Genomic DNA, 13,202 nt, shown 5'->3' on the forward strand with positions numbered 1-13,202 from the left:
TGCTATAGCACAAAAAGGGTACAGATTACTTGATATTGCAACTAAGAAAGTATTTGTCTCAAGGGATGTTCATTTCTTTGAGAATATTTTTCCCTTTTCTGAATCCCATCCAGATTCTCAACCTCTCTTTCCATTTCCTACTGATTTTGATCAAGAAACTCCTGATATTGCACCATCATTACAACCTATACCAAATGAGTCTCTTCCCCTTCATTCATCACTAGCACCTATTCATTCCAATCCATCCCATTCACCATCAACTTCTAAAACTACTACCACTTCTTCACCCATTTCACCACACTCTCCTATTCCTAGTCCTAACAACCTATGAGCACCCATCCAAGACACAAGGAAATCCAACAAGAAACATACAAGACCATCTTATCTGGATGATTTCATTTGCAATCATGTGTACTTATCTAATGTTTCAAATGCTTGTTTTAATCAACCTGCACAAACTTCAACTTTTTCCTTTGGAGCCTTATCATTATAGAATCTGCAGATGGTAGGATCAATAAATGCAGTTAAAGAAACTACAAGTTTCAAACAAGCCTCTATGCATCCTAACTAGCAGATGGCTATTAATAAGGAGATTACAACTCTAAAGGAAAATCAAACATGGGACGTGATGCTCTTGCCTGAAGGATGCAAAGCTTTACCTTGTAAATGGGTGTACAAGGTCAAGAAACATGCAGATGGCACCATTGAAAGGTACAAAGCAAGACTTGTTATTAGAGGAGATATTCAAAGGGAAAAGATTGATTACAATGAGACATTTTCTCCTGTAGTTAAAATGACAATTGTAAGGTGTTTTTTAACTGTTGCTATAAGAAGGAGTTGGCCTATTTTTCAACTTGACGTGAACAATGCATTCCTTCATAGAGAACTTCAAGAATAAGTATACATGAAGTTTCCATTAGGAATGATTGCCCCCAGTCCCAATCATGTTTGTAAACTTAAAAAGTCTTTATATGGGTTTAAACAAGCTTCAAGGAAATGGTATGCCAAGCTTGCTGGAGCATTAAGTTTTAAGGGATACTCATCCTCCTTAAATGATTATTCTTTGTTTTTTAAAAAGAGAGGGGAGTTAGTTTCTATCATTGCAGTTTATGTTGATGACATTTTGTTCACTGGAAATGATCCTACTGAATTTGAGGCTATTAAGTTGTTTCTGAACACTGAATTCAGAATCAAAGACCTGGGAATTGCATTATTTTCTAGGTATAGAGGCCTTGAGGGAAAAACATGGATGCATTGTAAGTCAAAGAAAATTTGCAATGGAATTACTAGAGAGTTTGATTGCAGCAATTTGCCTATGGTTTCTTCCCCACTTGATCCTTCTTCAAAATTGACAAACTCATCAGGACCACTACTTACTGATCCAACTTTTTATCGAAGGTTAATTGGGAAGCTCAATTACCTCACCAACACAAGGCTGGAGTTATCACTTGATGTACTTACTCTGATCCAGTACATGCAACAGCCCTGTGTGGGTCATTTCAATGCAGCCCTGAGGGTTCTTCGCAATTTGCGTATTGATCCAGGTCAAGTTCTGTTTTTTTAACACAGATCCTTCTTTATCTCTTATAGCTTTTTGCGATGCCGACTGACATCATGTCGAGATACAAGAAGGTCTGTAAGTGGATTTTTTACTAGTCTAGGTAGTTCACCTATCTCTTGGAAGTCTAACAAGCAAGCATCAATTGCACTTTCTTCAGCTGAATCAGCATATAGGTCTATGAGAAAAGTTATTGCTGAACTCACCTGGTTAACAAAATTTCTTGCAGATCTCTCAGTTTTCCCCTCATTGCCGGTTCCGATCCACTCCGATAGTCAAGTCGCCATCCATATGCTCGGAATCCTATTTTTCACGAAAGCACCAAGCATGTTGAGCTTGATTGTCATTTCGTGAGGCAGCAATTCCTTTCAGGCTTGATTACTTTGTCATTTTTTCCATCAAATTCACAGTTAGTCGACATTTTTACAAAAGCCCTATCTGGACCTACGCACTACTCGATTCTTTCCAAGCTGGGAGTCGTTTCTCCCCCCTCCACCTTGAAGAGGGGTGTTGAGAATAAGAATAACAAAGATCAAGATCGAGATAGGACGAGTACAAGAAAGAAAGAAGAAAAATGGCGGAGAAGTAGAAGACTATCAGAACTAAAGGAGAAGAATTTAGTTTTGGGTTGTTAAAGGATTGGGCTCAAACAAACACTCAAATAACACAGGCCCAATAGTGAGTACATTCAGCGGCAAAAGCAATTCAGTCCAAAATTAAAATTCACTCAATATTTCATCTCCGCCATACAAAGTTGACAAAACAATATGAACCACACGATCAACTATTCTTGATTAACAAGGACAAGTCATTTTCATATTACATTGTAAAGGAATAAAGTTTGTTAGAGGCTAGCCAATAGAATTTGGACAAAATTGTATAGGTTTTTACATTATTGTTTTATTCAATTCTAGTACACATGTATATATAGGTGCACTACTTTTCAATAAAATATACAGAAAATTTCTCTCCACATTTTCTTTCACACATGCAGCTGAGTTTGTGCCTAAAATACCAACTGGGAAGCAGCTCCTGGTGCATCAAGTATAAAAATTAATGTTGCTATTGTGAGCTCTAATGTGCAGGAAATTTCTATGAAGGACAAGGAACTTCTTAATGTTTAGTGAGTTCAAACCTTGAAAAGATGAATTCTCTTAATCCTATTCATACTAGTAAGCAACTATAATTTGTTGGAAGTAGGGATTTCTCTCCAAATAATCTACAAGGTACATATATTGTTGCAGAAGACGAGGAGGAGGATAAGTCGGATCAATGCTATGAGAATGTAGCTAGACAAGCAGGTATGTCTCCACAACAAAGTAGGACAATAGAACTCTTGAAATAATAGTTGGGATGATAACATGACTGAAGAGTTTTTTCCAAGACAATTACCAATGTGACTTGCAAAGCAGAAGGCGACAGTGACAACAACTTAAACAAAATCCAATAAATTCAAAAAGAAGTGATGAACTATCAGGTGTTGTTGGACAAATTTAAAGAGGAAGACAGGAGGCAAATACTTCAACTTACTTTAGACAGGCTATCTATATTTTTCAATTCATATATTTGTAAAAGGAAGTTTGACGTTGATAACTCAACTTTCCTCTTGGATTTTATATTTTTGCATTACTTAAGCATCCTCATTTGGATTATCATCATAGAGTGTATTATCAACTCTGTGATGATCATAGAATACCTAGTAATTTCTAGCTCTTATTTTCTTCACGCTTATTAGAACAGATAAGGTTACTACCTCGTTAAGATTAGCAAGGTAAGGTTTGGCCCTCCGTACTTGTCCTAGTTGAGTTTTTTTTTAATTATTAATAAAAGCCAAAATTCATTTGAAAAAAGAAGAGTATTGACATGTCAGAACCTTTTATCTGATTTGAATCTAGAAAGCATGTCATAAAGTTTTCACGTTTACACATAATTTTTTCATTTTTCTTGACATGATTGGCTACTGAGAAAAATGAAGTTGCATAAAGCCTGTAATTATAATATAAAATTCTTGAGTTTTAAATAGCATAGGATAGATGAAATAATAACTGGTTACCTTAATTTTATGTAAGTTAGGAATTATATTTAGTTATTTTTCTTAACTAGCTTGAAGTTTAGACAAAATTATTTACATAGATACAATAACTACGCTTCAATCCCAAACAAATCGGGATCGGCAAAGAATTCACCTAGATGGAATGTCAAAATTCTCTGGTGCTTTCACTTTTCTGTGCGAGCCCAGTACTCTTTAACAAGCATTCCAAATAATGAACCCTCTTTGTTTATCAGCTTCTTTGGCTCATCAAACTCAACCAACTTCCCTGGAAGATCAACAATGTGCAATTGTAAGCTTCAATGCATTATGAAATAGATACTTTCTTCGTACAATCGAGGGTTGTAGTGAAATGGATAGGATCCATCCACCCTTAACTAGATGTTTTGGGTTTCGAGTCCTAAGACTAGAAAAAATTGCAGTACGGAGCACTCTTCCCTTTAATGGGTCTTATACGACGCGAATCCAAATTAGTAGGGATTACAAAGCGAGTATGGAAGGCTAGGTGTGAAGTCAAAGTGAAAAGATACTTCCTCCATCCCAAATTATTATTTTGGAGTGTGACATAATTGGGACAAAGGAAATAACATTGTTGGAATAATATAAGTAACTCACCATCACTTATTGCTAAAACTTTTGTGTAATCCATTACTGTTGGAATTCTGTGAGCTACTGTTATAACTGTGCAGTCTGCAAATTCTAGCCTGATTGTTTTCTGGAGAATTGCATCAGTGGCATTCTCAATGGATGCAGTGGCTTCATCTAGCACTAGAATTTGACTCCTCTTCAACAGTGCACGTCCGAGACAGAACAATTGTCTCTGTCCCATGCTCCAGTTTGATCCATCTTGTAGAACTGCAATTTGCTCATACTACTATTGTTATCTTCTAATACATAAAAACAGTAAAATTCCTACTCTTATTTTAGATGATCTAACCTGAGGAATCTAGTCCCCCTTCTTTTTCTTGGACAGTCTCTCTAAGCTGACACTTACCAAGAACCTTCAAAAACAAATATCTGTTAGTAACTTAGAAACATTAGCAATGAGATTAGATATGTATATAAAACTTACCTTCCATATCTGGTCATCGCTATATTCTGACAAGGGGTCTAAATTGTATCTTACATAACCTGTAAATAGTGTAGGATCTTGTGGAATAATTCCAATACGCGATCTAAGGTCATGAAGCCTAATCGTTGTAATATCACAGTCATCGATGATGATCTTGCCATCTGTAGGCTCAACTAGGCGAAACAATGCACTGATAAGAGTTGTTTTCCCACTGCCTGTCCGGCCTACAACTCCAATCTTTTGTCCCCCTTCAAATGTACAGCTAATACCTTGAAGAACTAATGGAGCATTTGGCCTGTACCTCACCTGCTTCAAAACAAACGTACGAGAGATTAGCAGCGTTCATGAACAAATTGACGGTTTTTGCTACCGAAAGAAACATACCTTTAGGTCACGAATTTCCACTTTGCCACGCGTAGGCCAACCAGGTAAAGGGTGGTTTATTTGCACTATTTCAGATTCTTCACTAGGTATTCTCATGTATTGTTCTAGCCTTTCTACAGAGATAATTGAATTTGCTAGCTTGCATTGACATTGAACACACCAAACAAGAACTGCATTTAGTGATACGCCATAGGAGAATGCCATTACGGTAAGTCCTGTCAGCAATAAGATTCAATCTAAGATTTTCTGGTACGCACAAATAGGACTTAGATAATGTCATATATCAAACCATAAATGGAACAAACCAGATACAGAACTAGCTCTATGAAATGATGTCATGCCAAGCATCCAGGAGGACATAATAATCGCGCACATCATCTCCAAACGTAGAATTAACCATTCAGTTGCTGAGAAAGTATGGAAAATTGGCCTAGCATTTTTATCAATAAACTCCAAGTTCTTGAAAAAGAAACGGCTTTCCTGCCCAAAAGCTTTAATCATTATTATCCCAGAAACGCTTTCAGCTAAATGGTTGGAAACAAAAGACTTTGTCGTTCCATCTAATCTCATCAGTTCTTTAGCAGAAGCATTGTAGTATCTCTGCATGATAAAATCTGTTGATAAATTTACACAAGTAGTAATAGTCATCATGCCAGCATTATTCAACTAAAAAGTAACTACTAACATGTGAAAGCTATAAGGTGTTATAAGAACTTAAAAGTTATAAAAATGTCTATTACCTGAACTAATATAGTTACGTAAATCATAAGCACGATGACTAGCAGGACCTCTGGAGCAAAGTAACACAAGATGACATAGCTAGAGTATGAAATAATGATTGATCCAATAGTAAAGTTTATTAAGAAAGGCAATTCAATGTCAACAATGCTCAAATCTGAAGATACCTGCAAAGCAAATGAATAATCTTCAATGATCACCCAAGTAAAACTAAGATCAAGATGTAGTATACATTTACCATCCATTCTTACCCGACTAAGCATTCTTCCTAAAGGCGTTGAGTCAAAAAAAGACATTGGTGCAAAGAAAAGAAAGCTTGACAATGTAGAGTAAACTGATTTTGATGCACCAAGCCCCATCTTTACTGTTAATAGGGATCTTAAAATCAGAAAGAGTATTAAACCAAAACCAATAACTGTGTAGACCTTGATTAGCTTTAATCTGCTAACACTGGAATCTTGAAGGTCAGTAGCCAACTTGTAGCTCTGTATATACTGCCCAACTACAAACGTTGTGTGAACAATGACTGCTAAGGAGAAATACAAGAATCCTTTGTAATGCTTTAGATATTGAATGTATGGCTTCAATCCAGCGTCTCTTACTTCTCGTTCTTCTGCTTTGATTAATTGATCTCCTTATAAAGGAACTACATCACGTTCCTCGGAGCAAACGTTATCACTCTCTATCTCAGCAGCTTTAGGCCTTTTAGAAGCATATATTTCTTGACATTTAGGATCAGAAGGAGCTTTTTGTGCATTGACAAGGTCCTGAAATTCCTTACTCTTTGACAGCAACTCATCAAAGGTACCAGATTTCTTGATCTTCCCACTAGATATTAGCTGTGAAATTGAAAGAGACCTGGTTAAAATGGTGATAAACTATAATACTCCTTAAAACATCTAACTGAAATTTCGTCATATTACTGCAATAATGCAAGGGCTAGTTAAATAAATTGTTGTCAACTTTCTTGGATTGCTGCCTTTCTGATCGAGATGGGTAAAGATTCCTAAGTACTTTAGATCAGAGAATAAGTGAAAAATTACCAGAGGATACAAATAGAATTAGCGGAGTTCTTCATGGAGGTTACTAACCAAAATAGAATCAGACGCTGGAAGAAATTCAACTTGGTGTGTTACCAGCAGCACAGTTTTTCCTGATAGAGCTCCCATGACATAATCCTGCCAAATCAAAATGCGGAAAGTTGAGGATAATTTTCAATACTGCATATGGTTTTAAAGGAAGCCAAATGGTAAAGACTTGATATTTTCATTACAAAGTACATTAAATAGATTAGTCGAGGTATGTGCGTCTACAGCACTAAATGGATCATCCAAGAGGTAAATATCTGCATCCTGATAAAGGGCACGAGCTAGTTGAACTCTTTGCTTTTGCCCTCCACTCAAATTGCTACCTCTTTCTCCTATCTCAGTAAGATCACCAAATGGAAGCATCTCCAAGTCTTTCACCAGTGAACTCCTTTCTAGAGCTTGTCGATACCTCTGTGGTTCCATATTGGATCCAAATAATATGTTTTCTTCTATGGTCCCTGTCTGAATCCAAGCTGTCTGAGAAACATATGCTATCTTTCCATAAACCTCAACCTGAAAAAGAAAAAAAAAAAAAACAGTAACATTTTCTGATTAGGCCGATACAGTAGGTATTCGCTACCAATATCAAAATCAGGTAAACAAAACAATAAGGACTTACTGTGCCATTGATGTATGGAACTTCTCCAAGAATCAAAGACATCAGAGTAGATTTCCCTGAGCCAACTTCACCACATACAGCTACTTTTTCACCATGTTTAATCTCCAGATTTATGTCCTTTAGTGTGGGCTTTAAGGAATTCATCTCCCAAGAAACATCAGTGCAGTTTACACAAATATTCACATTATCCTGCCTTTGCTTCATGTCCCTTGTCAAGAAATTTCACTATCCTCGACAGTGAAACCTTTGTTTCAATAAACGCCCCGACAACATCAGGGAGTCTTCTAATGGGATCTTGAACAAGCCTTATAGAGGCTAGAAATGTGAAAACATTTCTGACATGAAGAGGAACTCCAAACAAGTAACAAGCTACAAAAGTGGAAGATGAGACCACAATGGGAGATGACCAAAAAAGGAGGAGGTAGTATCCTTTTTGTGTTTGAACAGATGATAGCCACTTGATTTCTTCTAATCTCAACTTGTTTATCGCGTCCAAGAAATGTTTTTCCCAAGAATATAACTTCAGAATCTTCATATGCGCAAGCGCTTCTGTGATGGCCTTTAGCCTTTTATCTTGCGCTATCATGAGGTTAGTCTGATACTTAAGCTGCAACTTAGCTAATGGGGAATTTACTAGTACAGTTAATAGTACAATCACTAATGCTGCTGATGCAGCTACCCCTATAGAATAGTACATTACACATAGCACTAGGACGAGCTGAAGAATCGTCGTCCACGTCTGATGAAACCAAAAGGGGAATTCACCTATTTTATAAGCATCTAAATTGACATAGTTCATAATCTGTCCAGGAGAATGAGTTTTCTTGGCAGCATTTAAGACATGGAGTTGTTTGTGAAAGATAGCTGCAGTTAGTGAAGATCTGACTTGTAGTCCAATCAGTCTACTTCTAAAGTGCCACTGCCTCTCTGCTAGAGATTCCAAGCATTTCGCAAGGAAAAAGCCGGCTGTTAGAGCATAGCCCTCATACTTAAACGCTTCTCTTCCTTCAGCAACCTCGATGAAGGTATGAAGAAACAACGGTCCTGTCGTCAGCGTTAAGATCTTAATTAGAGCAAACATCCCTGATATGAGAATGGATTTGTGCTGGCAGACAAGTATTGCCATTAGTATAGAAGGTTTTCCTAAAGGGTCTTTTCTTTTTAGCATATTCAGTTGCTCATTGAACAGATCAAAACATGTTCCTGCTCCGTCGGCTGATCTTAGATGAGGAACGTCTTCATCCTCAAGAATCTTCTTTTTACCTCTCTTCATTAATGGATTCAACCACCAAAATGATAATTTTCCAAGAAATCCAGCATCTGCAAATGGAGTCTCATTACTAATTCCATCTTCACGTTGTTGTAAAGGCTTATAAAATGTCTCATCACAAAGATCAGTACCCCCAATGTCATCATATTCACCTCCCTTAAATCCACTGCAGATCAAAAGCATTGCTCCAAGAAAAGATAGTGCATTTAATATCACTTTACTTTCTATCACATTGTCATGATCATATTTCCACACAGATATTATGCAAAGAAACATTGCTAACAAGAATGCAATAATTGAATAAAGCTTCACTATAAGGAAACTTTGCTGATTGCATAGACTTATGAATGAACTTACAAATAACCATGTAATGCCATGAACAAGAAGTAGAAGAATTTCATATTTATGGTGCTGCTCTTTGAGCTTCCATGCTCCAAATGCTATGTATCCTAAGCCCAAACATCCATTAAAAATGGCTGAAGAAAGGGACAACTTAGAAACTCCATAACATTTTAAGTGACATAATAACTTCCTCAATGATATCTTACAAACTAGGACAACTAACAGGATGAACAACAGTAGGAAGTCCACATATAACAGAAAAATTTGATTGAGACGTGCATCTGAATAGAGCATTTCAAGAAAAGAACAAAAGGTTTCTCCAGAAAATGTATTTGAAAAATCCATAGATTCAGTTTCTTGCAGAAAAGGCAAGTTTGTATCTTTTTTAACTTTGTCAAGAACACTAAGAAACATTTAGGGTGTGTTTGGGACGAAGGAAAATGTTCAAGAAGAAGAAAGCAATCAACCTTTTAGCTTCAAGAAGAAGAGGTAATATTCAGTTAATTCTCGTGTGATTTTCTAAGCCATACATATTACTGTTGTTGGATTGAATTCTTTTATAAGTAGCTAATCTTGAGACCGAAAATGAATGAGAGAAAATGACAAAAATACTCCCTTATGTTTGAGGGTGGGTTCAAAGTAGTCTCGTAAGTATACACTTAACAGTTTTGATCGATTAAGTTTGTCAAAAGTTAACACTTTTAGTCGTCATCAAATATTTACCGAACATTGTCTCTTAGATATGACGGAAAAATATGAAAAAAAAAAAGATTCGAGAACCTACATTTAGAGGTATAATTTTTGTAGTTTCTGCTATTTTTCTCGTATCCTTTTAGTGTCTAGTGTAGTTTTTTTTTTCCTGTTGCATATTTTAGGATTTGACCCGACTTTCTTGATGTTTATAGTTTAATATTTTTTTCCATAGTTTCCATCAAATCTTACCGACTGAATTCGATAAATATTTGGTGAAGACTAAAAGTGTTAACTTTGGCAAACTTAAAGGACCAAAACTATTAAGTGCATACATAAAGGACTATTTTTCCATTTTTGTCATTTTTACTAATCCCAGCATTTCGAATACACTCTATAGCTAATCTTGAGACTGAAAATGAACAGGGGATATTTAGTAGAATGAGAAACATGGACAAGGAAGAGGAAAGGGAAGACAATATGGAAGAAGTGAAGAGAATTCCTCCATGGACTAAACATATAACAATTAGAGGAATTGTAGCAAGTTTACTGATTGGAATCATTTACAGTGTGATAGTAATGAAGTTGAATCTCACTACTGGGCTAGTCCCTAATCTCAATGTCTCAGCTGCTCTTCTTGCCTATGTATTCATCAAATCATGGACTAAGCTTCTTCAAAATGCCAATTTTGTTTCAACTCCATTCATTAGACAGGAAAATACTATTATTCATACGTGGGCAGTTGCATGCCATAGTATTTCCGTTGGAGGTATTACTACTGTTGTTTCTTTTACTTTGGTTATCTTTACTATTTTATTTTCTGTATTTTTCTATTTTCAGTATTTTCGTCATAACTTTTTTGGTTACTCTTAGCATTTTGTTTCAAACTTGTTTTGAAAACCGCTTTTCTTGAGCCGAGGGTCCACCGGAAATAACAGTTCTACCCCACAAAGGTAGGGGTAAGGGCTGCGTACACCTCACCCTCCCCAGACCCCACTTGTGGGCAATGGTGAAGTCAGAAATTTCACTAAGGGTGTTCAAGATTTTGAAATCTTTATAAGAAATAGTTTCTTGACATATATATGCAGTAATATTTTTATATACATAGTATAATATTTTCGATGAAGGGTGTTTAACTGATCATCTTTCAGTCTATATTAGCTACACCATTGCTTGTGGGATCACACTGGGTATATTGTTGTTGTAAACTACTCTCTCTTTCTAGTCCATTTGCACTTTGCTTGAGTTTTTTTTTTTTCATGATTAATTAGGTGGCTTTGGATCTTATCTTTTGGGATTGAACAAGAAAACATATGAGCAGTCAGGGGCTGATACACAACAAGGCAATATACCAGGGAGCTACAAGGAACCTGGTTTTGATTGGATGATTGGTTTCCTGTTTGTTGTTAGCTTTGTTGGACTGTTAGCTTTAGTTCCACTTAGAAAGGTATGTTCACTTCTTCTACTACCCCTTCCTTGAGTTTTTTATGTTTGTGAGTTCAATGAACCATGATAAGGTGGTTTTCTATATACTCCCTCCGTCTCAAATTATCTGTCGTGATTCTTTTTTACACGTCCCTTAAGAAACATTCATTGTGTTTGGGACGAAGGAAAATGTTGTCCTAAATTATTTTTTAGTGTTTGATAGGTAAACAGAAAATATTGTCGCAAAAACATTTGTATATAATCTTGACAAACATGCATTATGGGGTAGGGGTGGAAATTATGAGGGGTTGGGGAGGAAACTATGGGGGTGTGGTGGGTGGTTGGATTTCGGTTGTCAAGGTGGTGGAGGACGGGGAGTGGAATACCACTTATGAAATTTGTTTCCCGTCATGTTTATTATTTTTAAAAAACTTGTTTTCCTAAAAAATTATATACTGAAAAAATAAGAAAACATTTCATCCATACCAAGAACTTCTTACTCCAAGAAGTGGTGATTCTGCGATATATGTTTTGGTAGATGAAATTACATAGTTGGTTGTTTTTATTTGGACCATATGAATAAAATTATATGACAAATCGGAGTTGAATAACATTGATGAACTGTTTAAGTATTGACCTGATGTTACATTAACATTTTGCATGAGGGTTCAGTGAGAGAAAATAAAATAATAATAAAAAGCAAGCTTAGTAATGAAGCTCAGTATAAAATGTTTAGTACATTAATGAGCATTTAATGATGAACCAGTAGACATATAAAAGTAGATCTAATGGTATTTTATTTTTTGGGGGTCAGATTTGTCCATGTACTCTCACAAATAAGATATATTTGTCCTTCATTATACTTTTTTTGATAGATTTATCCTTTTTATATTTGCCCCTGCACTCTATTTTTGGGTCATATTTACCCTCCATCGATTAAATATCCTTGCCCCCATCTTATTTTCCTACGTGGTGCCTATGTGAATTTTTTTCTCCTAATTTAAATCTGGGGGTAATTGGTTTTATTTTTATTATAGGGTCGGGTTTAATTTTGACTAGATTTAAATTGGAATAATAAATTCCAAGTAAGCACGTGTAGGAAAAAACGGTGGGGACAAGAGATTTAATGGACAGAGGGTAAATATGACCCGAAAATAGAGTACAAGGGCAAATATGACTCTAAAGTTGGATGAGAAGACCAAATATATATAAGAAAAAAAATAGAACAAAGGGTAAATATAGCTTATTTGTGGAGAATACCCGGATAAGTCTGACTCTTTTCCCTTTTTTTCTTTTTTCTTTTTCACATGCTCAACAACCAGAAAATAGTGGGGTATTTTTTTCTTTTCTTTTTTCATAGGCTGTTTCCCCCCGTATAATTTTATACAATGTAGTCCTTTTCTCTAAATAAGAACTTGATTAATGAATAAAACTTGAAGTACTTCAGATACTCAGTGACGAGTCACGAAAGTTACACCAAATAGCCAGTTCTAGAGCCGATTGTTGAAATATAAGCAGCGTTCTAGTTGAAAAATAGCCCTTATATTTAGTTGCAAAGACCTTTTATCCTTATCTTCTTTATTTGAAAGAAGTGTTCAACAACCACAAAATCGTAAAACAACAATAGTTTCTGTTCAAGGTATTCATGTATTTTCTTTTGTCATTATATCATTTTTTAGAACATATATATATCAGTATATAAGGTTTATGTGAAGTATTAGTCAGATTTAGATTATAATGTCAGAATGGATAGATTTATCTTGAAATATTTGAAATTAGGGTTTATCTTTAGGGTCTAGTCATTAACTTAACTTACGGTTAAATTAAGCTGATTGGGTGTCGGCTCACCGTCCTACGTATATTTTCTTGTAGATTGATAACAATTATAATTGAATATTGATTTCTTTCATTAAGTCTTTACCTCCAATTTGAAGTAATGCGGACCAATAAAAACGTGTCTTTTAAA

At 35.7% G+C, this 13,202-nt stretch overlaps 2 protein-coding genes and 1 pseudogene across 2 annotated transcripts; 2 read left to right on the plus strand and 1 right to left on the minus strand.

Moving 5' to 3' along the window:
• Positions 1-574: 574 nt before the first annotated feature.
• LOC132643915 (uncharacterized mitochondrial protein AtMg00820-like) lies at positions 575-898 on the plus strand. Its single transcript, XM_060360451.1, has one exon. The coding sequence runs from the start codon at positions 575-577 to the stop codon at positions 896-898; it is 324 nt and encodes a 107-aa protein (XP_060216434.1).
• Positions 899-3,616: 2,718 nt separating this feature from the next.
• On the minus strand, positions 3,617-9,638 carry LOC132643586 (ABC transporter C family member 10-like; annotated as a pseudogene).
• LOC132643916 (metal-nicotianamine transporter YSL3-like) lies at positions 9,561-11,291 on the plus strand. Its single transcript, XM_060360452.1, has 3 exons — positions 9,561-9,610; positions 10,238-10,580; positions 11,083-11,291. Exons 2-3 carry the CDS (start codon positions 10,253-10,255, stop codon positions 11,289-11,291), a joined length of 537 nt encoding a protein of 178 aa, XP_060216435.1. The 5' UTR covers positions 9,561-9,610; positions 10,238-10,252.
• Positions 11,292-13,202: the final 1,911 nt, after the last annotated feature.

Source organism: Lycium barbarum, chromosome 6 (assembly GCF_019175385.1).
Source record: "Lycium barbarum isolate Lr01 chromosome 6, ASM1917538v2, whole genome shotgun sequence".
Taxonomy (NCBI): Eukaryota; Viridiplantae; Streptophyta; class Magnoliopsida; order Solanales; family Solanaceae; genus Lycium; species Lycium barbarum.

Coding starts and splice junctions, on each gene's coding strand:
- LOC132643916 (XM_060360452.1), top strand. CDS start 10,253: ATGAGAAACATGGACAAGGAAGAGGAAAGGGAAGACAATATGGAAGAA. Junction 10,581..11,082: donor CCATAGTATTTCCGTTGGAG/GTATTACTACTG, acceptor ATGATTAATTAG/GTGGCTTTGGATCTTATCTT.
- LOC132643915 (XM_060360451.1), top strand. CDS start 575: ATGGCTATTAATAAGGAGATTACAACTCTAAAGGAAAATCAAACATGG.